A 26233-nucleotide genomic window follows, 5' to 3' on the forward strand; every position below is an offset into this window, starting at 1 on the left:
TCCATACAATGTACACCAACTTTTCACCGTTTATGTTGTAAGCCCCATGTAATTGGGGGTGAGCCTATTGCCATATACTGGACATAATTCCAAACTCCGTGCTACTACTGAGAAAATTTTCGAAAAACCGAAAAAAGCCCAGTGGTACTTTGCCCGATCCGAGAACCAAACCCGAGACCCCTTGTCCGGCAGTCGCACTTGCAACCACTCGGCCATCGAGGCAGTCAACTAGAGGACTGACGTTAGTTCATAATTCAGACAACTTTGGGAACCATTGCCGTAGGGTATAGGTAGCTCTTTGAGACAAATCCTATGGTGTAGTCTTGTCTAGTACTGATTCCGAGAATGTTGTGTGTGCTGACATTACTCTTAGCAGCTGCTGGCTCGGTAAGTTGATAAAAATATTATTTAATTAGGTCCTCATAGGCGTAGCCAGGGGGGTTTGGGGGTTCAAACCCCCCCCCCCCCCCAAATGCGTATCTAGACATTACAGAGCGTTATTTTTCTAGTTATCTCTCTATGACTACCTATGAATCTGTTTATTACATATTACATAAATTCCTTATTTTTTTGTCTTGTATGAATTTTTTTTTTTGGTCACACATTGAATGTTTCGACTTTCTTGAACCCCTCCCGAAACTAAAACCTGGCTACGCCTATGAACGTCCTGGTGCACATTCTCTATAAAAAGAGATTGCACATAAGCTATTCGACTCTACGCGTGACCAGAAGGCTGGCTATTTCTTCGGTCAGAAGATAAGCATTTCCATTCAACGTGGCAATGCGGCCAGTCTTCTGTGAACGTTCCCCAGTGACAGCGATGCGGACGAGTACTTCGACGCCTAACCAGAATTTTTATTTTATTTCTTCTTCATCTTAATTAGGTATTATAATAAAACTTATAAAAGGGAACCGCCTTCAAGATTTAAAGTGCGATAATATCCCGGTAAACGAGCAGACGGATCACCTGATGGTAAGCAATCGCCGCCGCCCATGGACACGCGAAACACCAGAGGCGTTACAAGTGCCTCCTTTTTTTATACGTTGCCTCACATTAAGATTTTCTCCTGTGTCGTAGGTGCGTTTACAAATATACAAGTTCACATACACATGACACTCAAACCCGAAACAACAATTTGTGGATCACACAAAGAGTTGTTCCGTGCGGAAATCGAACCCGCTACACGTTGCGCGGCAGCCAGTTACCCAGCCACCGCACCAACCGTAAGTAATTTAAGGATTGTTGGGAATTTTGGGATTGGGAAGATTGAGCCCAGTTACCCCCCGTAACTGGGCCTCTGGTAACCTCACTCTAGCAACGAAACACAACGCAAGCGTTGTTTCACGTCGGTTTTTTGCTCGGTCGTGGTATCACTCCGGTCGAGGCGGTCCATTCGTGCCGAAGCATGACTCTCGCACATTTTAAAACCCAGTCTCCTTATAGAATAAGGTTTAAGTTATACCGAAGTCAAGTTCATGATTAAGTATTTAAAAAATACAATCTATACTAACATACAAAGCTGAAGAATTTGTTTCTTTGTTTGTTTGAACGCGGTATTCTCCAAAACTACTGGTCCGATTTGAATAATATTATTTGTGTTGAATAGTGCATTTATCGAGGAAAGCTATAGGCTATAAATAATAACGTTATGAATAATAGGAGCCAAGCAGAGCGGGTGAAACCGCGCAAAAGTAGCTAGTCTATAATAATATGTATAATAATTAATCGGGTTTTCCTTCCTGACGCTATAACTCCAGAACGCATAAACCGGTTTCCACGGTTTTGTCATTCGTTGGGAAGGTCTCGGGCTCCGTGAATAAAACATCACGCTATGACCAATAGGAGCCAAGCAGAGCGGGTGAAACCACGCGGAAGTAGCTAGTAACAAATAAATTAAATGAAAATTATCTAAGCCTAAGTGAATTTCTATGCAAATTGTATTTTCAAAAATAACATTAGTGTGAGCCTATTCATTAGCATTTATTTTATCTATTCAAAGTATTTTTTTTTATATTTGATGGGCCTATGTTTGGCCGCTATCTCGCCTGGTGGTAAGCGATGATGCGGCCTACGATGGAGCACGTTTGCCCATAAGCAACCTATTTTAAGTTGCCTTAAATCTTTGACTGCCAATAGAAAACTGTTGAAGGCGAATCCTTCGCTAACGTCGGTCATTTGGTAATGGTTTATTGATATAATGTGGGTTCCGCGTGTCTATTTGACAACGCATAGCGCCAAAACTGCTGTATCAACAGATTGCAGATATTTATTGCAGAAATAGATATATTTTGACATTGTATCTAAGTTACATAAGATTGTATGCATGTATGTATATCACTTTTCAGCATTTCTCGATCACGATTACGTTCGAGGTTTACTCGTTTCTCGAAAACAAGCGAGCTTCCTCAATTAATTTTATAGATAACTCGAAAATAATCGAGAGTTACACGAAAATAATCGAGCATTACTCGATCTCTTTCGAACATGACTCGAAAACAATTAAGCGTCATTGATCATTTTCGAGGAATCCTCGATTACAAAGAAAGCAAAAGCGAAACAAAATGTAAGGAATATCTTTCAGTTAGGTGACGACACGGATGGTGGAGTGGCATTCAGGATACCATTGAACGATGGGAACGCTATGCCAGCTTTGGGTTTCGGCACCTTCCTGGGACTGGATGAGGTAAGTCATTTAGATAGTTACATGTATATTTTATTTTAAAAACATATTTTCGTAACGTGCTAAGGGTGCTTTTCCGCCAGAAATCTGCCATATAGTTATGCTACGAGGATGTGATAGCTAAGCTGTGAAACTTTGTGACGGGTTCCTTTAATAAGCTGTGTAGCTGTGCGAGGAAGATGCGCAGCTCGAGCATACGATGTATCGATAACAGGGAAGCTATCCCATAGGCGTAGCCAGACATCGCCTCGCCCAGGGCGAGAAAAGTCATTGGATGCCCCCTCAAAAAAAAAAAAATCTAGTTAGCATAGTACATCCCCTGTTTGGCATCCCCTGAATGAGTACTGACCTAATCTGTTTATTACATAAATTGTATTTTTTGTTATATATGAAGATTGGTTTTTTTCTCACACATTTCATGGGTCGACTTTCTTGAACCCCTCCCGAAACTAAAACCTGGCTACGCCTATGAGCTATCCATAGCACTTTCAGCTATCTTTCCGTATAAAAAACATAGCTTAGAGCTGAGTCTGTTTCCACCAGTGCTAAGCTATGTATGAATATGATTGGTGGAAGCCAAACGCATCCACAGCATCGTAGCATAGCACATCTCTGGTGGAAAAGCACCATAACTCGTGAACGACTGGTCAGAATTTGATGCGATTGTGTTTTATCCTTCTAGAATGGAATGAGACCACCCGGTGAACATGAGGCGGAGTACCCTGTAAGATGGGCTTTGGAAGCTGGGTACAGGTAAATATTGAATTATATAAGGTGTTCTAAAAGTATCTGCTACGGCTTTAATGGGAGGTAGTGTTGTGTTTGAAGACTACAATAGTGAAGAAATTTCGTACCCCGGACCAGTTAATTCAATTTGAGAACATAAAGAAGTTGAATAAACATTGACTCTACTCTGTATAAAGTGGTTCACAAATACGCATAATGCGTCGCTCCAACTGATAGCATTTTTTTGCGTTTACAACAACAGAGACAGTGAAAGAGATAGCTTTTTCATAACAAATTCACACGTAGATATTTTTATATGAAAAACAAAACTCATAATCAATAATCAATCATTTATATTCACAAGATTACAATATAATCTTCAAACACAACACTACCTCCCATTAAAACCGTAACAATACAATGCCGTACTCAGAGACATTTAATGATTACTTAAACTATTGCTTAGTAATGATTTTATATCGAAAACAGTTGCTAAGGACTGGGTTAAGTAACCATTAAATGACTCTGAGTACGGCGGTATGTTTTTTTTTATGTTAAATGGGCCGACGTTTTGCCGCTATCTCACCTGATGGTAAGTGATGATGCGGTCTACGATAGAGCATATGTGCCCATAAGCAACCTAGTCACACGGGCTTTGAAGATACCCTGGTTATACCCATCAGGAAACAATGTGTCACGATAGTTATTATAAAAATATTTCACCAGACTCCTGGACACTGCGGTTACCTACCAAACGGAGGGCCAGGTCGGCAGGGCGTGGAGAGCCTCCGGTATACCCAGGGAACATGTCTTTGTTGTAACTAAGGTAGAGTAAATAATTAACTACCTACATTTTAGCCAATAGGTCATCATCATCAGCCTGTTCTCGTCCACTGCTAGACATAGGCCTCTCCAATGGCACGCCACTGAGCTCAATCTTCAGCTCTACGCATCCAACCACTACCAGCCACCTTGCGGATATCGTCACTCCACCTAGCTGGAGGGCGCCCTACACTACGCTTGCCTAGACGCGGTCTCCACTCTAGAACACGTTTACCCCAACGGTCATCGGTTCTTCGACAAATGTGACCGGCCCACTGCCATTTCAGCTTGCTAATCCTTAAGCCAATAGGGTATATGACTAATATTTATTACCCGACTGCCAAGGAAGGGTTATTTTAATGTCCGTTTTATAGATTATTAAAACATTACACACGGTTTTTTTTTTTCTTACGGAAACCAATACTTTCGAAGATATATCGATTTGAAATATAGCGTGACGTAGAAATGACGTATTTGCTCTCACTCCTAAACTTTGATTCGTTTTATCTAAGTATTTTTATCGTATATGACAAAATAAAAAAAAATACGTGTCTAACATTTTTTCATTACCTAACTGACGGACTAAATAGATTTTTAATTTTCATACCCCGTCATCATCCCTATTATATGTTCACAGTCCACAAATTGTTCTCATCTCATCCTCTTTATTGCAGCTTTCGACCTCAGAATCCAGAAACGTGGTGGCATCTCTTCGAGGCTCGTTAGCTCGGCTCAACATGTCCTATGTAGATCTATACCTGATACATAGCACTATCAGTATAAAGGTAAGTACCAAGTTTTAAGTGTGGGAGAGCCATGCTTCGGCACGAATGGGCCGGCTCGACCGGAGTCATACCACGGCCTCACAGAAAACCGACGTGAAACAACGCTTGCGTTGTGTGAGTGAGGTTACCGGAAGCCCAATTACCCCCCTTTCCAATCTTCCCAATCCCCCTTAAATTCCTAACCCCCAAAGGCCGGCAACGCACTTGTAACGCCTCTGGTGTTTCGAGTGTCCATGGGCGGCGGTGATTGCTTACCATCAGGTGATCCGTCTGCTCGTTTACCATCTTATACCATAAAAAATATTGATTAGATATGGATTGTCCATTTAATAAAAAACTTTATGACAACAATTATTATAGAAATCATGATTAGGTGAAATATACATACGTAATAACATAATCAGTTGTGTAGATCAAAGAAATTATTTAATAAAAAAAAATACTGATTGCATGTTTAGATTTTAAAAATTTTTGATCAGATTAGAATTTTATTTTTCCGGGCCTACTGACCGTAGGCATAATTTAATTGCTTGTCCAATAATTTCACTAATTATAATGATTGTTGTAGTTAATATATTCAATTAGACAAATTGTGAACTTACTATAAACACTACTAGCCGTTTTCACCATCCATCTTAACTACAAGTTACGTAACCCTTGCTTGTGCTGTTAGGTGTCACTTATAGGTTGCTGAAATCCATAAAGTCGTTAACGGTCGCCTATCTTAGCTTAGGGGTCAGTTAAAATTAGGAGACTTTGGTAAATGTAGGCATCTAACTATATTAGATTCAAGTGTTTAATTTATTTGGTTAACAGCCTTATTCTCCTTTTGCAACTCAATTCGCAATATCTAGCTCAGAAATAAGCTAGTTTGTCCAAATGCTTTGGGCGCAATCTCGCCTGGTAGTAGGTAAGGAATATGACCTGCGATGGAACACGTCTGCCTATAAATAACCTATTCACCTGCGCCTTATCGATACCCAGGAAACATAGACCCTGGCAAATAATTCAATTCTTTAGCTATTGGGTAGTTTCGTCAGTCAAAAATAAATTCTTTCGACTTTACAATACAATAATTTTCAAAAATTCATTCATATATTTGATCTACTTAATATTATATTTTTTCTAGCTAATTTTCTAGAAATAAGTCTGCTATTTGACGTAAAAATCTGATGACGTCATAACGCACTATTTCATACAAAATTCATAGAAAATATCGTTTTTGACGTTTCAAAAAAAAGTATTGAATTTGACTAGTAGGAAACTAGCCTATTCAATCTTCATACAGGTGGTCCTTAGGGTTTTCCTATGAAATGCTTGCCTCGGGCACTCTCTAGGTTTAATCCATCTGTCTTATTTTACAAACCAACTGCAACATTGCAAATTACACTTCAATGCTAATTAATGCAACATCAAACCTACACCGAATTCGATAAATATCTTAATTTCCTAATTAATTATAGAGATAGACATCAAACTGCATTATCTACAAATAATTACATGTCCTCCTAATGTTTAATATTTATTTATTTATCTATTATCTAAGCATTTGATCGTCACGTTTTGAATTTGAAATTTCATTTGGGTGTTACATGATTTGATGACGTTAATTAGGATTTTTGATTTTCCTTAAATTACGTTGTTGTTATTTGAAAGATAGTAGGAATGACTACATTGTTAGAAGTTGTGAATTTGATAACCGGTCTGAAAAATCTGTCTTTTTCCATAAGTACCTATCGTAAAAGCCAAAAATCGCAGTATTTTAAAACATTAAATACGTATTTTTATTTCCTTACGGAAACAAATACTTTCGAAGATAATATTATATCGATTTGAAATATCGGGAAACGTCAGTCATTTCTAAGTACGTTTTTAGGGTTCCGTAGCCAAAGGGCAAAAAACGGAACCCTTATAGATTCGTCATGTCTGTCTGTCTGTCTGTCATGTCCGTCTGTCCGTCTGTCCGTCCGTCCGTATCGTCCGTCCGGATGTCACAGCCATTTTTTTCCGAAACTGTTGGGTCTATATAGTTGAAACTTTGTAAGATGGTGTATTTCGGTAACTGCTATTAGATTAGAGTTTTGAATAAAAAAACATTTTTTTCAGCTTACATATCCGTGTGTCTATGGATAGGTCTTTAAAAAAGACATTAAAGTTTCTAAAACCACTTTTCGTCAAAATCAATCGTTTGAAAGTTAGACGCTTCAAAGTGGAAAAATGTGATACCCCCCTCTAACTTTTAAAATAAGAGAGTGAGAAAACTAAAAAAAATATATGCTGTAGATTTCAATGGAAACTAACAACGAAAATTGGTTTGAACGAGATATCATTATTAGTTTTTAAGAAATAAAACATTTTCAAAAACCGCAAATATAACTTTGTCGTTCATACAAACACTATGTAAAACCAAGTTATTTTACAACTTTTATATTATGTCATCTACTTGCTGTTACGGAACCCTTCATGAGCGAGTCCGACTCGCACTTGGCCGGTTTATATACTTAGAAATGACGTGTTTGTTCCAACTCCTAAACTTTGTCTCGTTTTATTTAAGTTTTGTTATGTTATATGACAAAATAAAAAAATACGTGTCTATTATTTTTTCAGTACCTAATTGACGGACTAAATCATATTTTAATTTTTGTATCCCGTCATCCCTTCCTCCCTATTACCAATCGTAAACCAAATTCTCTAGATAGAAATGAATATTTAAAATCGGTACTATATTATATACATTCGCTGCCCGCCCATATTCCAGCATATAGATTGACACGGGCTGTCGATGTTCACATGTTTTAGATACCTACTTATTTATTTGTATACATTTTCCAGCCAGACCATTCAGGTTTTGATATAATAGACTACCTAGACACCTGGAGAGGCATGGAAGAAGTGAAGAGGCTCGGTCTAGCCCGGTCTATAGGCATATCCAACTTCAACGTCAGTCAGATTCAGCGGCTGATGGCTCATTGTGAGATCAAACCCAGTGTACTGCAGGTTGAGGTAAGAAGCCATCCATATCTTTCCATATAAAGTCCGGTGCCACCAGTGCTAAGCTAAGTGTACTAATGAATATGATTGGTGGAAACCAAACGCATATCCACAGCAACGTAGCATAGCACATCTCTGGTGGAAAATCACACTAAACACGTTTTCTTCTCCTCTTAGAATATCTTCTGATTTATTTCGTGGCGGGATCGAAAACAGTAAGATTAGTACCAGTTTCTTTCACGTTTAACGAGATCGAATCAAAAGTGTGTTTGGGCGCTCTGATTGGTTGGTTCATTGAAACCGGCCAACCAGAGCGTCGAACACCGAAACTCGTACTAAGGCACAGTATTGTTTATATCTCTGGGTCGTACTGGACGTCAGTGTTTCGGTGTTTGCATGATTGTATCTGCTGTAGATCCTGGTGCACAGGAGTTGCACGTTTTTTAATTCTATTCTTTTAAAAAACATATAATCAACAGCCTATTAGTGGCCACTGCTGACCAAAGCCTCTTCTCACATGGAGAAGGTTTGAGCATTAATCACCACACTTGCTCAATGCGGGTTGGCGATTTCAAACTTATAATTTACCGCACTCTCATGCATAAGGAGCCTCCGGGACGTCTTAAACCTCCGGGGCATTACGACATCTTAAAAAACATAGGTAACCTTAATTCAAAATCTTTAGATCGATCTAGGTTTTTGACATAACATAAACTTACATTTTTATTATAACTTTCGTGAAACATACTAAATCAATTATTATGTTATCGGCTTACTCACGTAACTGGTTATTTTGCTAACGTCGTAGCAGCGCGACAATCGCCGCGTCGTGTGTCGCGGAATGCTGCTCATGAATATGAGCCTCTAGCATGGCTTGAAACTAGTCGAGTTCCTCGTCAAACAGTTACGTGAGTAAGCCGATAACATAATAATTAACATAAACTTTTCTACCACCCAGGTAAACTTGAACCTCGCTCAAAATAAACTGGTAGACTACTGCAAGAGTCAAGATATAGTGGTGATGGCGTTCTCCCCTTTCGGGTCCCTGTTTAGCAGGGACCCACCGCCGAGACCCCCGGCTCCCAGAGCCAACGACCCCATATTGGTGGGAATGGCTAACAAATATAATAAGACCACCCCACAAATTGTACTGAGATATTTGGTAAGATATTTTGGATTTGTTATGAGCTTTTTATATATATTTTTATAATTTGTTCCAAATGCAAATCCAAGCTTTTTATGTAGGTAGGAAAGCACACGGCCCACCTGATGGTAAGTAGGTATGGTCTATATCAGGGGTGGCCGGTCGATCGCGACCAAATATAAATAAAGAGTCCATATTGCGCAACGTAATTACTAACTACTACACTACTATGCTGTTTCATTTAAGATTACAAGAAGTATGTAAGTGGTAGATCGCACAGGGTTTCGTTAGTAAACAGTAGATCTTATGTCTAATCTAGTTCGCCACCCCTGGCCTATATGGACGCTTGCAACACTTGGGGCATTACATGCACTTTGCCGACCCTTAAGAAACCTATTTACTCCCTTCTTGAAGTACCCCATATTGTAGCCTACTGGGAAAACCTCGACAGGGAGTTCATTCCACAATGTGAGGGTACGTTTGAGGAAATTCCTTTGAAACCGATCTGTGTGCGACCATTTGGCTCCAATGTGTGAGCGTGAACTCCTTGTCGATAGCGAGCGGTGCGATGATAGAAAGGGGTCGTGGACATCATATCAAACAATTATACAAGCGGTAGAACACGCATAAGGTTCTAAGCTTTGATCTTCTGGCTATTTAATAATGAGACTTTGATTCGAATTCGAAAGAGTTTGGAGAAGTAAGGACATATCACGCTTTAGCGGTTCTGCTCCGACCTAGCAATAAACTGATATTGTCATTATCAAGAACAGTAAATCTTATGCCTTATGATATATTTCATGAAAAGTAGGTGTAATGTGGCATTACGTGCCGTAATGTGCACCTCTGCCTACCCTTTCAGGAATAAAAGGCGTGGCGATAAAAAAACTTTCTTGCGCTATTTTCAGGTACAAAGAGGCCTCGTCCCAATACCGAAGTCGCTAAATAGACTAAGGATACAACAGAATATACAGATATTCGACTTCCAACTGACAGACGAAGAAATGCACACATTAAGTAAGTGTTGAAAGTCAGCCATTTGCTCTAAAAGTCAGCCGAACTCAGCTGAACGCTCAAAAGCAGTGGTTCCCAACCGGTGGTCCGCAAAAGACAAAAAATAGTCCGCGAAATAAGAAATATACATAAGGCAACTCCAAATAAATTTGTAGACCCCACTGTACACCACACTGTATACCATGGATGCATTAAAGTGATTTGATTTGAAAGTAATAGTTATAGAGGTCTCTCTCGGCCTAACAAAATGTTAAAAAAGCGTCCTTAATCAAGAAAAGGTTGGGAATACCTGCTCTAAAGTGTGCTTAATTCCCTTAGGACAGTAGTACTGGGGCCTTAGTCTGCCATTACAATTGTGTCAGAATGGTCGATAACTGAGAAGTGCGAGAGGGACGGAGCTATGTAGGTTGTATAGCAGACTTTTGTTTAGAAATTCTGTTGTCTATTTTTGAAATGAAATAGCTGAATAAGTTGCTGTTAGCTTAATTTAAAAAAATCGACACTTCAACTGCATGTTATAATATTGTATCTGTCTTAATACCAAATTATTGTTTCAGTGTAATGTATTGATTGAGCGTAATATATGTCTGATTACTGCATACTTTGGCGTGCGCAAGCTGGCTGCCGTGCAACGTGTAACGGCTCGATTCCTGCTCGGAACAAGACTTTGTGTGATACCACAAATTGTTGTTGCGGGTCTGAGTGTCATGTGTATGTGAACTTGTATGTTTGTAAATGCACCCACGACACAGGAGAAAATCCTAGTGCAACGTTAAAAATATAGGTCCCCACTAGTCTGTATAGTATGTCATCAAGATAAGATTAACAAAATAATTCAATATTGATTGTTTAACAGGTGAATTCAACAGAGACTACAGAATATTCTTTCCGACTTTCTGGCAAGATCATCCATACTACCCGTTCGAGAGAGTGGACAGACCTGGGCCGAGTCTTTTCAAAGGACAGGGTTATTAGAATACGAATCTTTTTCAAAAACTGTTCTCAGTAGGACCTGTGTGTATCCCGTGCTACTACTGAGAAATTTTCGAAAAACCGAAAAAAGCCCAGCAATACTTTGTCCGACCCGAGAATCGAACCCAAGACCCCTTGTCCGGCAGACGCATTAGCGATCACTCGACCAACGAGTAGGCTTGAGAAAGAAAGGGAATCAAACAGTTTACGAATTTCATTCAGTTTTTATAAGTATGTCGGAGGAAGGTGTGGGCGATACATTGGGCGAAAGCCCTCTTCGTAACACAAAGGTAGAGCTATGTGTTGGCAGCAATATAACAATAAAATCTTCGTTAAGAAATGATTGTTTATTTTCGTTTAATTTCGTCTCCATAGGAATCTACAATTTGGAACGAGCTGTGCGAGTGGATACCATAACTTTATCATTTTAGAGACTGAATTAAACAGAGTTTTTTTGAAGTCTCTTTCACATAACATTAACCCTATAGCCAACTGTGTCAATAATATGCGACAGATATTTCCATATCCCTGCCACTCATACCGTATTACTGACAGAGAAAATGCTCACTCTTACACGATCGCTCTTCCTTATTTAGTATAGATATAATTATTTCGATTAGTAGCCCCGCGCTTGGTGCATCATAATTGATATTTAACTGAGCGGTTAAAGGGTTACGTTTGGGTTAGGTTTGGGTTAGGTTTGGGATAGGTTAGGTTTGGTTTAGATTAGGTTTGGGTTAGGTTAGGTTTGGGTTAGGTTTGGGTTAGGTTTGGGTTAGGTTTGGGTTAGGTTAGGTTTGGTTTAGGTTAGGTTAGGTTTGGGTTAGGTTAGGTTTGGGTTAGGTTTGGGTTAGGTTTGGGTTAGGTTTGGGTTAGGTTTGGGTTAGGTTTGTGTTAGGTTTGGGTTAGGTTTGGGTTAGGTTTGGGTTAGGTTAGGTTTGGTTTAGGTTAGGTTTGGGTTAGGTTTGGGTTTGGTTTAGGTTAGGTTTGGGTTAGCTAAGCTTGAAATTGAAATTGAAATTGGGTTGGGTTAGCTTAGCTAATCCAAACCTAACCTAAACCAAACCTAACCTATTCCAAACCTAAACCAAACCTAACCTAACCCAAACCTAACCCAAACCTAACCCAAACCTAACCCAAACCTAACCCAAACCTAACCCAAACCTAACCCAAACCTAACCCAAACCTAACCCAAACCTAACCCAAACCTAACCCAAACCTAACCCAAACCTAACCCAAACCTAACCCAAACCTAACCCAAACCTAACCCAAACCTAACCTAAACCAAACCTAACCTATCCCAAACCTAACCCAAACCTAACCCAAACCTAATCCAAACCTAACCCAAACCTAACCCAAACCTAACCCAAACCTAACCCAAACCTAACCCAAACCTAACCCAAACCTAACCCAAACCTAACCCAAACCTAACCCAAACCTAACCCAAACCTAACCCAAACCTAACCCAAACCTAACCCAAACCTAACCCAAACCTAACCCAAACCTAACCCAAACCTAACCCAAACCTAACCCAAACCTAACCCAAACCTAACCCAAACCTAACCCAAACCTAACCCAAACCTAAACCAAACCTAACCCAAACCTAAACCAAACCTAACCCAAACCTAACCCAAACCTAACCCAAACCTAACCCACACCTAACCCAAACCTAACCTAACGCAAACCTAACCCATAAAGGACCCATTTATGGGGGCTGGAATTGGGCGTTGTCCGCCCTTCTCCTGCGCCCGGTGCGCCTACTGCGACTGGGGAGGGGAGTCGAGATCTCCCTCTCCCGCTCCGCAGTTTCCTTCTGCGACATCACGTCCTCGCAGAAAAACACTACCGCGTCCCACGACTCCGCGCTGTCGACCATCTTGCGTACGACGGCCGGCAGCGACAGATCGCCTCCTATTTCGTTTGTCGGCAACAGCCGATCCCTTCAGGTTGGAGGACTTGGAGGCCACCTCCAAAATTTCCTCCTTGTCCTCCAGCGCCATTTGCGCTAGCTCGGCCACTGAGTGGTCTGCGTAGAGGACGTTGGAAGCCCCGTAGCCGGCCCTGGACCTTGCGGCACCGGTTGCGCGCTCCTTGGCGGTGACCTTCTCCTCCAGGTCATTTTACGCCTCCACCCGCTTGGCTTGCGCCAGAGACGCCCTCAGTTGGCGTTGAGCTTCATCAAGTCCCACGTCGTGGGAACTTGATTTCGCCTTCACCTTTTTTACCCTACCAATTACTGGTTCCGACGAATCGTCGGATTCTTGCCTCAGGTGCCCCTCTCGGGGCAGGACCACTCGTTAAAGGTTCCATCCCCACTATCACTACTTTCTCCGATCTCTAGTTGCGAAAAAAATATAAAATGGTTTACCGCCCCCTAAAAAGTGCCGCCCGGGGCGGGCCGCCCCTGCCGCCCCCACTACGCTACGCCACTGTGTGTATCTAATACATTTTATGTATTTTTTAAACTTTATTTATTTAGGAACTTTTAACAATATGTTTAACAATATTAAGACAAACTTAATTACATGATAACTAACGAATAAACTAATGTTAATTGATGTATTTTTATTATCTTTGACGTTCAAAAGTGCCGTCCCTCATTTTAGCGAGCAAGCGATAACTACGTGTTCTTACTACGAAGGAATGCTTGAGACTAATACTATTCTATCTAGCAAGACCCTTAAAAAGGAGCAGGTATACGAACGTCGCCACGTGGACAATAGAATAGCAGACAGATGTTACTGAAGGCCGTACGGTCATATAAAATGAGGGACTGGTTCTTTTTCGTGTTTATATTTTTATAACTGTATAATATGTATGTATACGCTACGAAAATAAATATTTTTACTTATATTATCGCTCTGTAAAGTATATTACGGTAATTGACATGCATATTATGAAGAATACAACTTTTTCAACATTTTGCATCGCTGTATCTTCGAAATGGTGATTCTTAGGAAAAAATGTGTGTAGGAACAATTTTTATAGATAATTGCATGATGAATCATTTTTGTCTCACCTATTTTTATTATAAAACTTACCGTTTAGCTGAAAAACTCAAAAAACCGATGTTTGCAACATTTGAACTTGAATAAGTTTTTTCCGCACTCCGGATTGATGTGGATAATTGACAAATTGTGTATAATAGGGTTCCCAACAACCATGCCAATTTTTAGGAAGGTGCGAATTAATGTAACCTTACCCCTATTTTTGATGCTAACTTGACCAGACTAGAAACACAATACAAGCGTTGTGTCACGTCGGTTTTCTGTGAGGCCGTGGTATCACTCCGGTCGAGCCGGCCGATTCGTGCCGAATCTTGACTCTTTCTCGCTTAAATTAATGGAAATTAAATCCCACACTTTATGTATAGGCAATGGATAAAAACTAAAACAACTTAAATTAAAGCAATAGTTTTTTATTTATTGTAGGTACAGTGTGTATATGATTATCCTTCTAGAGTTAAATCTGTAGTTTTCTGATGATATGATAGTTTGTGATTATTATCGACCCGCGAAATGAAATCACTGTTTTTTATCAATCAGTCATTAACAATGCTAACTGAATTATCAATTAAATAAATATTTACTAACTTATATTTCATAATACATTAATCACGTACAAAATCTCTACAAAAACAAATAAATAATGTATTTAAATAACAATTAAATAAGTGTTTAGTTACAAAGCTATATCATATTTAAAAACAAAACTGTCAAAACTCAGCCAAATTACCATAGTCGGCAGAGTTTTGACAGACTAATTGACAGCTCGCTCTAAAAGTCTGCCGTTCACTCTATATCACATTTAAAAGTCAGCCAGTGTGTATAATTATTCATATTTTATAAATTCGCTTTTTAATTCGTCTTCTTGTTGTTGTATGCACTTGGAGTTGGCTTCGAAGTCACATTGTTGGGAGAACTCGTTGAAGAACAGGCCGTCCGAACAGAACACCACTTGTGGAACACCAGCGATGCATCTCCAATACCTTTGGCAGTCACCCCTGGAGAAATAATAGTGGTTTTTAGAATAATATCGTAATTTAAAGCTGCCATGGATATGTACATGTTAAGGGTCAGTAATTCTAGATCTAAATGGGACATAGTGCATTTTCTTTTCTGCAACGTCACGTATTTTATCCCCAAAGGGGTAGGCTGAGGTGTGCCTGCACATTACGGCACGTAATGCCACCGTACAATGTACACCCACTTTTTATCATTAATGTTTTAATAGGGGGTGATCCTATTGCCATATACTGGATACAATTCCAGGCTCCGTGTTACCAGTGAGAAATTTTCGATAAACCGAAAAAAGCCTAGTAATTCTCTTAGTACCTATTAGTAATCAACTAGTATTCTTAATAATATCGGCAGTCTAATACCTAGCCCTAATAACGTAACTAAATAACTGAACACAAAAATGTAAGTTTAAGCAATTCAAGGGATGATATAGAGACTGTATTTTCGTCTACTGACCTGTAAGGCACCTGTCTGGCCGCAGCATCAGCTCGGTTGCAGTTGATGATGCCGTTGTACCTGCCCAGGATCGGGGATATGGGTCTCACGCTGGCGATAGTATCTGTGGGTAGAAAGTCAAGTTATTATGAAGTTCTTCTTTCCACGGGCACTGGTGAATTCTTAACAGATCTCAGATAACTAGCCTAGAGGGCGAAATTTTTTTTTATGTCGAGATGAGAGGTAGTGTCAGACTCTTACTGACTAAAAGCCACCCCGTTCCTACTCCTGCTTTTCGAGCCGGAGCCCCGGTAATCAGGTAGGCTGTCCGCAGCTCCGGGTAGCCAAGAGGGCTTTTTTTTATCAGACGCGTGTGGTCACGTCGCCGACCACATCCCAGAGGACAGGGCGGTGCTCAGTCCTTGCAGGGCACACCGCCACCGTATGTTCCACCGTGTCCTCCGGGCGGTCCTCGCAGTGATGACACCTGGTCGTTTACATAGAAATAGGAACCTACCGAAACTATATCCTAGGTGAGCACCCGCGTCAGGCGGTGAGGACGCCGTGCACGTCTCAAGCCACTCCTCAAAGAGGGGACTTACCGCTCCAATAACAGCGAGCCCAGCATGTGCACCAGAACTTAAGTAAAAGCTTTTAAAATAATAAGACATGTTAATTCTATTATGTTATCGGCTTCTCATGTACGACGCGGCGATTGTCGCGGACTCTCTACTCAAATGCTGCATGAATATGAGCCTCTAGCAGGGCTTGTAACTGGTCGAGTTCCTCGTCAAACAGTTACGTGAGTAACCCGATAACTTAATAATTAAGTTAGTTTCTCACGAAAAACAATAAAATAAAGAAATGTGGTGTCCTTACCAACTGGCTGCTTCTCCAGTTCATCAGCGAAGAGTCCGATGATGTCGTCTCCGGAGCCCTCGTCCTCATTGCCGTGCAGCGGATCCCTCAGCTGGCAGGTCGTAGCCCAGGGCCAGTTGCAGGTCTATTGGGAAAAGATAACTATTAGGTACCCACCTAGAATTCTCTCCTTACTAGGTATCCCCCTAGAATTCTCTACACATTACTTTTGAGATTGAGATCGGTTATAGTAATTCTGGCCATCAATCAAAAATCGCGTCGTTTTAACGACTTGAAAAAAAGGAGGTTCTTATTAAGTTTGACCTGGGGCCTTAGTCTGTATTTATTGTGTCACAATGTTCGCTGTTTGCAGTGCGAAAGGGACGGAGAGGTATACAACCTTCATAGCTGTACGTATGTTGGTACTTTATTTCTCGAATTAACTACCGAACTAATTTTAATGCAGTTTTCAGCACAGTATTTAAAGACTGGGATAAGGTTTTAGGAATATGAATCAAGGCGGTTACCTCTTTTAACACATAAAAAACAGTGTTTTCTGGTTATCCCTTGCGTTGTGTTTGGGTGAAGAGGTATTATAGTTTTTTTTGATTTTTATGGAATAGGAGGCAAACGAGCAAACGAGTCACCTGATGGTAAGCGATCAGCGCCGCCCATGGACACCCGCAACACCAGAGGAGTCACAGGTGCGTTGCCGGCCTTTGTTTTTTAGGAGTATGCTCTTATAGTAATCTAGTTTAGTATAGTAAGTTTGTTTAACAGTTCCGTGATGAAAAAATAATTATGATCATAATTAATTTGTTAGTTACCTGAAGTTGGAAATCGAAGATCAGTCCGGGAGCGCAGTTGAACTCTACCTCCTCACCATGAGCACACATGTAGAACTTGGAGCAGTCGTAGAAGTGGGGGAGTAGCAGGAATATCTGAAAAGAACATACATATGATAGGGGGTTCTAAAAGTATCTGCCACGGCTTTAATGGGAGGTAGTGTTGTGTTTGACGATTACAATAGTGAATATAAATTATTGTTTATGAGTCTTTTATTTATTACTAAATGACTTGGTAAACTTCGTACCAAAATTTGTCAAATCGGTTCAGCTGTTTCGAGTTGTAGCGAAACTAAGGAACAGCAATTGAAATTTTTTTATATATAGAGATGGGCCCCCAGTCTATGAAGCCCCCAACGTGCGTAAGCAAAAATAAAATCTTCTATTTCATTTGAGCAATGCTAATTTTTAATTACAAAAGTCCAAATAATCAATTCTCGCGTAAAGCACGGATTCAAAAGTGGACAGCAACTTAAAAAAAAGTCGTCTTAAGGACCCCCAAACTTGAGGTCTCTGTTATAACATCGGTAAATCAACTCTTTGAGACTTGAGAGACAGGGCGGGAAAAGATATTGGATGATTATTCCCCATCAAAAAAGGGAAAAAGGGGCCCCCAAACAAATCTATACTAATATTATAAAGCTGAAGAGTTTGTTTATGTGAACGCGCTAATCTCCAGAACTACTGATCCGATTTGAATAATTCTTTTTGTGTTGAATAGTGCATTTATCGAGAAAGGCTATAGGCTATAAAACATTACGCTAACCAATAGGAGCCAAGCAGAGCGGGTGAAACCGCGCGGAAGTAGCTAGTGTTTTATACGGGGCCAAGCCACACTACGCCACTGTACAACTTACGTGTCCTTCAGGGTCGCAGCTAAGCTCGTTCGGGTCCACATTCTCGAAGGCTCTGAAGATGACAGTGTCATTCTTTTCGACCTTCTCAGCAGCGTAAGCAGCGCACACCACAGCGGCGATAGTCAGGAATTTAGCTGCAAGGAAAGTGACCATTTGTTTAATACAGACCTTCTTTCGTCAGTTTCTTCTGACTGCCTCGTTGGTCGAGTGGTCGCAAGTGCGACTGCCGAACAAGGGGTCTCGGGTTCGATTCCCGGGTCGGGCAAAGTATTACTGGGCTGTTTCGAATTTTCGAAAATTTCTCGGTAGTAGCACGGAGTCTGGAATTGTTCCGGTATATGGCAATAGGCTCACCCCCTATTACATGGGACTTATAACACAAATGGTGAAAAGTGGGTGTACATTGTATAGCGGCATTACGTGCCGTAATGTGCACCTCTGCCTACCCCTTCGGGGATAAAAGGCGTGACGTTATGTGTGTGTGTCTTTCGTCAGAGCTTCTTTGGTCTCGTAAGGCCTAACCTATCGTGTTATTTTTGACATTGATGTCGTGGTGGCCCGAAGGTTTAAGATGCCAGCTTCTCATGCATGAGAGTGCGGGTTCGAAACCTACTAACGGCAAGTACCAATGTGACTTTTTTCGAGATATACGTACTTTCTAAGATTATTTAGACACTAGTGACAAACGGTGAAGGAAAATATCGTGAGGAAACTTAGGCTTATAATTTCTAATTATAAGTTTGAAATAGACGCTTCGAGTGGCAAATGAGTCCCCCCCCCTTAACTTTTAATAGAAAAAAAAACAATAAGGTTTCTACCTAATGTAAAAAGATTTTTATCTCACTTGTAAAACTAAAATTGTATAGTTGTTGATGTCTAATCGATTTGTAAAATCCATCGATTTTATCTACATTGTATGTAAGACGACAATATAGTTTTATTCATATCAAGATTGATAGTTATCTAATAGCTTAATGTTCTATTAGGTGTACCACCAGAGATATGCTATGTAGCTATACTACGAACGTACTTATTTTGAGTGGGAAAAATCATTCAATGACTTCTCCCGCCTTGGGCGAGGCGAGAGGGAGTGTCAGACTCTTACTGACTAAACACCACCCCGTTCCTACTCCTGCTTTGAGCCGGAGCCCCGGTAACCTGTTACGTTGTCCGCAGCTCCGGGTACTCAAGAGTCTTAGCAATTGCTTTCGGAACAAAATCGTTACTAAGGAATAGTTTCAGTCATTATTAAATTACTCTGAGTGAGGCAGTAAACGCTTTACCCTAACTTCAATATAACGTATCTATCTTATTCTATTTCTATGAAATTATCTCTCGTCATATCATGTCGGATAACTTAACAACATATTAAACGAAATCAAAGATCTAAACTATTTTATAGTTTATCGTAAATAGATTTAAACAATTTGATAATAAATGAAACAATGCCTATAATATAATTGGTAATTGACAATAATTGCTTGTAATAATCACACGACATCAATAATGATTTTATTTTAGACAATAAAACTGTAAAGCGATTTATTGTCTGTTAAGTGATTCTGTTATCTGTGGCTTTACGATTACGCGGTAAATTAATGCGGAAATAGACAGTTTAACGGTCAGAATTTGAAATAGTACTAATATGTATAAGTAGGTACCTACGCTCGTACTTATACATACGTATTGGTTCAACTTACTTATAGGTATGTGGGGCTCCTACCCCTATATACAATAATATTCTATGGGGTTCAACCCCTAGAATACTATCCTAGTATACACAACGACTAGAACCAGACCGGGTCGCAAAATGCGCGCGCCTCAGAGCCATCAGACATTTGATTGTCTAGGTACTCATTTTTTGTATTACACAAATTAATTGAAGATTTGAAATTTCAAACAACCTAAAGTTTATAAATTTTTTGAACCATGTCGCGCAATATGCAAAAATATTAATTCTCAAAAATAAGCACAGCTGATGGTACATTCTTCAGAATTTTATAATTGCCGGCAATTGTGATGTGTCATACATAATAATATTTATCGCACTTATATATGCCTATCAAATTAATATAATTTTCCATCTTTATCAACATTGATAAGATAAATACAAAATGTAATGTAAAACAATAGAAAATTTAAATATTATACGAACGCAACCTTAATCTACGTTTAATTATTTCCTAATTCATTGTAAACAGGATAATTTCATTGAAAGATTTAATATCATGTTTCTAGAAATCGTATCGGCCATTTAACAACACGATTCACGTGTCATAAGTTGTTAGTGATTAAAAGATTATGTTAAATTGATAAATTATGATGGATTGATTTTATCATGAAGGAGTAACAAAACGCAAGTATTGACGTTTTAAATAGTTTGTGTTGTTCTGCATTTATCGTGAATTCGTTATCGATATCGAACAAAGGTTTTGAAGCTACAAAATAATTAGTAAATAGAAAGATGATATCGGCTACATTTTTCTGTTACCAGATTAAATTGTGATGAAATAACATCGTACTTAGGAATTAGTCATCTGAAAATTAATCATTAGTTGCAAAAATATTATCAAAACTGCGTAGGCAACATTTTCGTTAGAATTAAAATAATAATTTACTTGGTACGATTACGTTCTGAGAAAATCGATTTATTTTTACTAAAAAATGAAAGAAATATCTTTATGAAAACTATCGACATATTTGTCTGCGTCAGAAGGGACGCGCAGTACATCACTACAGCTGTCAAACATTTTGAATTATCTTCGCAGTGTGTTGTGTTTTGTGTTTGTAAAACTAATGTTTTCATTATAAAAACATACTGTAATGTCTTCTTCGGACTCCGACGACGATTGCTACGGTAATGTGGCTCAACAATTAGAAAAATTAAAGAAGACTTTTGTCAAAGAAAAGTTGGAAAGCTACAAATTAGATGATTCACTAGAATGCGGTGAATCTAGCAAAGAATTGCCTAGAAATGAAGAAAACACATCAATAGTGGTCGCTGATGATTGTAATGTAACTGTAAATAGTACGGATAACGATGAATTCTCTCTAGACGCGATTATAGCGAGGAACAGTAAGGCTAAACCGAAGCGAGGTCGGGGTGGGAAAAGGAAGATCAGTGACGCGTCCCCGGGCTCGTCTACGCGGGAACCGCCGCCAGGAAGGCGGAAAACTCGGAACTCACGACGAGGCAGGAGTAGTTCTGTAGATAGAGATCAAAATACGTCGTCTGTCGAACAAAATTCTGTGATAGAGGAACCAGTTTCTGAGCCACCACCGCCTGTAAGTGAAACTGCTACTACTTCTGCTCGAGGTAGAGGGCGAGGGGCAAGGAGAGGTGCAGCAAGAGGCAGAGGGACTAGAGGGCGAGGCCGCGGCCGCATCCGCACGCGCAGGGAACTGTGGGCCATCTTCGACAACATATTCGACAGAATTGATAACCGTAACGCAGCCGACTACCCCATATACAGTGTAGGCAACACTGACGAATACCCCGACCAGAGCGATAACCAAGCACTATTCTCAACAACACCAGCCAATAACGATGTCCAAGTCATCGATGATGATGACGACCCATTGGAAAACGATAACGAAGAAATGTCCGTTAAAGTGTACTGGCAGAACCTTGAAGTGTTTAAATTCAATATAAGGAAATATCAGAAATTAACACAGATATTCAATTACTTTATGGATAAAGAGGGTGTTAGTAACGACAAATTATTGTTTCTTTATAATGATAGGATTATAAAAATGGATGATACTCCAGACTCAATAAACTATAGTATAGCGAAGTTTATAGACGGTGGTATCGTTAACCAGAATGTGTCACATTTGGTAACGAAGAATAGTTCGGAGAATGTGGTTAACGGGATTAAGGTTAAGTTTCAATGTCAGAATGTGAAGAAACCGTTTGAGACGACGTTGGGAGCGGACGATAAGTTCGCGTCGGCCATGATGAAGTGTGCAGAGCACTTGGAAGTGCAACTAGAAAGACTGAAATTCTATTTCGATGGAGATTTGATATCAAGTAAGTTATTTTAATAATTTTATTTATTTTATCGGGTAGGCAGAGGTGCACACTATGGCACATACTGCCACTGTGTAATATAACTACTCCCAGTTTAAGATAAAGGTTTTTTATAAATCTCTTGGCTCTTAGTTACTGAGATTTGTTTTTAAACTTAAGCTTCTTGCTGAAGTGTTTTGCAATGGTGAGATCATGAAGCAAATACAAAGAGGAGATGCCATAATGTGATTGTGCACTGTGACAGAATAAGTCGGCTCGGCCTAATGAGGTGTTACAAGTAAAAGGTGTAGATAGGCGATAAGCGCAATATGTTTGTAGTATGGGACCGCTAGATGGAACATAGATATAGACACTGGTTTGTAACATCCCGTGCTCCCCGTAAAGTGACACGCATTATGTTAAAGGGAAATCCCGATATGACATCACCTCTTTGTATTTGCTTCATAGGTGAAATATTGAGATCACTCAAAGAGTTTCTCTGTACAGGAATCGAACCCGCCAACTGTGTAGTCAAGTCAAATGATGATAAAAGTTTGAATGAGTAATTTACTAAAAAAGATAATTCTCTTTTCATTTGGTGGTTATTTTTAGATACACTAGCGTCTGCCAGTGGCTGCGGAAAATAGAGGATAATTAATTTGTATGTATGTTTTTATATACATACATATCGTCACGCCTTTAATCCCGAAGGGGTAGGCAGAGGTGCACATTATGGCATGTAATGCCGCTGTACAATGTACACCTACTTTTCACAGTTTATGTTGTAAGTCCCATGTGCCCAGGTGAGCCTATTGCCATAATCCAGGCATAGATCCAGAAAACCCGAATTAAGCTCAGTAATACTTCGCCCGACCCGGGAATCGGACCCGAGACCCTTGCCCCGCAGTCGCACTTGCAACCATTCGGCCAACGAGGTAGTGTATGTTTTTATATTAAAATTAAAATGAAATAATTCTTGTTTCAGATAAATCCACTCCTCGCGAACTCGAGCTGGAAGGTGGTGAATGCATCGATGTAAAGATTTCTAGTTGATACTTGGTAGTAATATTTAGAAATATAATTATTAATAAACAATTATGATTTGTTTTACATGTTTTGTATTTTTTTTATATTCGAAATTTGCTTTTACACGTGATAATTAGGGTACACCTAAAACTTCTTGAGTCAATCGATTGCTGCATTAAAATCCATTTTTTTAATGGTATACCTACGGCCGCTAAACTTGCGGACGGATCACCTGATGGTAAGCAATCGCCGCCGCCCGTGAACACCCGAAACACCAGAGGCGTTACAAGTGCTTTGCCGGCTTTTTTGTCCATTGGCAAGTGGGAACCTCACTAACACAACGAAACAACGCAAGCGTTGTTTCACGTCAGTTTTCTGCGAGGCCGTGGTATCACTCCGGTCGAGCCGGCCCATTCATGCCTAGATATCTATAACTACCTAATTACTAAGTAGATAAAGTATAATTAGTAAGTAGTCTATGAACGAATAGCGTCATATCGGAAGGGTGTTTCTATTTCTAGGTATCAAATTCTCCTAATCAGTATTTAAGAAAGGATTAATTCGTTCACGTCATAAGTACACTATTTTGGTCCAAACTATCTTAATTAAGTACTTAGGTACTATTTCCGGAGCTGCGGACTACCTAGCGGGTTTACCGGGACTCCGGCTCAAAAAGCAGGAGTAGGAACGGGGTGGTTTTTAGTCAGTAAGAGTCTGACAATACACATAGGTGTTTCAGCAACTCTTTATTGATATACACATCCTCGATGCAGGAGAAATCAGTAGGTATCAGTAACAATTATCCACTTTTATTGTAAATTGTACCTACTGTACTAGGTATATTCTTTTTTTAATCAGAAATTTAATTGACTTCCAAAAAAGAAAGTTCTCAGTTTGGCCTGTATGTTTGTGCGCGATTATCTCGCTTTTGTCCGAACTGATTTTGATGCGGTTTTCAGCATAGTATTTTTCAGACATCGACGAGATCCGATTAAAATAAAATTAAACACGTATGTTGAAATTAGTAATTATTAAACGTATTTTTATTAATGTTATTCATAATATTTTGTCTCCGGACTTGTTATAAAAGCATAATTAATATTATTTTTTTAACAGAAGAACACATTGTTTATTCCAAGTAGTAAAAAGGAATAAAAAGTAATTTAAAACTAAAATAAATATGTAATAAGTAATAATAAAAAAAATATTAATATTTTTTGTGGAGAGTTATCATAATATTAAAAAAAAATAAGTTGATCACACTGCACAAACAAAAAATACTGTAAAAATTAAATAAAATAATCAAAAATTCAAAAACACTCACCGATCATTTTTCAAAATTAAAAAGAAATTCGAATTCTGTCACAGACTAAATACTTAAAAAGCACTAACTATATTTTTTTCACGCAAGGACGCACTGACCGCGTCTCCGGACAGACTCCTAAACAGCCTAAACCTGTGTATTTACTGTCTAACTCCTAAATACCAATCAACTACTTATATAAACAACGTAACAATTAATTTGATAAACCATATTGCTATCGGAAAACACAAAAACATTGCAAAATATACCTTAAAACGTACGCAACAAGATTGTTTCATTTCTACATGAGCTGTCAAATAAATTTGCGCAGATTATATTTTGTAATCAATAGAGGAAGACGGACTATACGCCTATTGTCGGAAACCGATTATTAGAATAGGTATTTTATTTTATTATAAAGAGCAATATGTTTTCCGATAAAATGTCATCGGTCTCGTTACCTAAACACAGGCGCAGGGCCGGATTAACCTTAACAGAGTAGGCAACTGCCTAGGGACCGGAGCCCCGGTAAACCCGCTAGGTAGTCCGCAGCTCCGGATCAGGCATCTGCCCTACTGGGCCGCATCTGTGGTTGTCTAATGGCTGTTTGAGGCGAGATGGTTCGATTCTTGAAAAACTGGTACCTGCGCATAAGTAGATACTAGTGTTGGGAAGTTTACGTTTCTCAACACGTTAAATAATATCGAATATGATCCGTAGTATTTCATATATCGTTTATCAAATCCTATAGCATAGAGCAGTGTGCGTTTTGAAGTACTAGGGTATCATAACCAAGTTGGAGTTTGACATCCTCATACCTCGAAGAAAAGGGGCCCAAATATTGCATTGCCTACCGGCCCATGATAGGGTTACCTAATCCGGCTCTGCACAGGCGAATTTATTTGTATTATTGTTTACGCATTTAGAAATTTAGAACATTGTTTATTTGTTTATAAATGCTTAGGCTGTAAAAAAGTGTGCCAAAGATCGATTTTGTGATAAAAAAGTAAAATAAAAGAGCAATTTGCACGTTGTTGACACGTTAAGTGATAATTGATAAGGCTTAGGTACTTTCTGTCTGATTTTTATGGCTTATTGTGTCTAGGTATCTAATTTGTTATTTATTTGTTTGATTGATCTACTTATCAAAAGGTGCCATCAGATAGAGCGCATTTTACTTAACTGGCACAATACTATCTATGTGTGGGAGAGCCACGCTTCGGCACGAATGAGCCGGCTCGACAACAGTGATACCATCGCCTCACAGAAAACCGACGTGAAACAACGCTTACGTTGTGTTTTGTTGTGTGAGTGACGTTACCGGAGGCCCAATTCCCCCCTTCCTAATTTTCCCAATCCCCGATTCCCCAACAACCCTTAAATTCCTAAACCCCAAAAGACTGGCAACACGCCTTTGGTGTTTCAAGTGCCCATGGGCGGCGGCTATTGCTTACCATCAGGTGATCCGTCTGCTCAGTTACCGGCTTATACCATAAAAAAGATGATAGTACAGCTATTAGTAACTACAGGCCTATATCGATACTGTCAGCTTTTGCTAAGATCTTTGAAGCGCTTCTCAGTCCGTATTTCCAGAAGCATTTACGATTGTATTTAAGTGACAACCAACACGGATTTGTTTCGCGCCGATCCACAAATACCAATTTAGTTCCGTTCACTGAACTACTAATACATGCCATTGATCAGGGACATCAAGCTGACGTGATCTACACCGACTTTTCCAAGGCA

The 26233-nt window shown here is 39.5% G+C and overlaps 3 protein-coding genes and 1 long non-coding RNA gene across 6 annotated transcripts; 2 read left to right on the top strand and 2 right to left on the bottom strand.

Moving 5' to 3' along the window:
• The first annotated feature begins 345 nt into the window (after nucleotides 1-345).
• Nucleotides 346-11475, top strand: LOC118279519 (aldo-keto reductase AKR2E4-like). Its single transcript, XM_050702470.1, has 9 exons — nucleotides 346-387; nucleotides 2583-2684; nucleotides 3364-3434; nucleotides 4134-4233; nucleotides 4904-5014; nucleotides 7847-8017; nucleotides 8964-9167; nucleotides 10058-10166; nucleotides 11020-11475. Exons 1-9 carry the CDS (start codon nucleotides 346-348, stop codon nucleotides 11136-11138), a joined length of 1029 nt encoding a protein of 342 aa, XP_050558427.1. The 3' UTR covers nucleotides 11139-11475.
• Nucleotides 11476-12227: 752 nt separating this feature from the next.
• Nucleotides 12228-12810, bottom strand: LOC126912065 (uncharacterized). 3 transcript variants are annotated; one of them, XR_007706683.1, is made up of 3 exons: nucleotides 12750-12810; nucleotides 12442-12694; nucleotides 12228-12409 (listed from the first exon to the last, which is right to left on the bottom strand). It is a non-coding gene; the product is annotated as an uncharacterized LOC126912065 (long non-coding RNA). The 3 variants fall into 3 exon arrangements; XR_007706682.1 differs by having other exon boundaries at nucleotides 12442-12705; XR_007706681.1 differs by having other exon boundaries at nucleotides 12442-12716.
• Nucleotides 12811-14537: 1727 nt separating this feature from the next.
• LOC118280009 (uncharacterized) lies at nucleotides 14538-24660 on the bottom strand. The gene is made up of 6 exons (XM_050702290.1): nucleotides 24509-24660; nucleotides 18150-18283; nucleotides 17275-17388; nucleotides 16469-16592; nucleotides 15611-15713; nucleotides 14538-15138 (listed from the first exon to the last, which is right to left on the bottom strand). The coding sequence occupies exons 1-6, from the start codon at nucleotides 24513-24515 to the stop codon at nucleotides 14967-14969; spliced, it is 654 nt and encodes a 217-aa protein (XP_050558247.1). The 5' UTR covers nucleotides 24516-24660; the 3' UTR covers nucleotides 14538-14966.
• LOC118280008 (uncharacterized) lies at nucleotides 20821-23268 on the top strand. Its single transcript, XM_035599870.2, has 2 exons — nucleotides 20821-22179; nucleotides 23144-23268. Exons 1-2 carry the CDS (start codon nucleotides 20973-20975, stop codon nucleotides 23209-23211), a joined length of 1275 nt encoding a protein of 424 aa, XP_035455763.2. The 5' UTR covers nucleotides 20821-20972; the 3' UTR covers nucleotides 23212-23268.
• Nucleotides 24661-26233: the final 1573 nt, after the last annotated feature.

This window comes from Spodoptera frugiperda, chromosome 22 (genome assembly GCF_023101765.2).
Source record: "Spodoptera frugiperda isolate SF20-4 chromosome 22, AGI-APGP_CSIRO_Sfru_2.0, whole genome shotgun sequence".
Lineage (NCBI taxonomy): Eukaryota > Metazoa > Arthropoda > Insecta > Lepidoptera > Noctuidae > Spodoptera > Spodoptera frugiperda.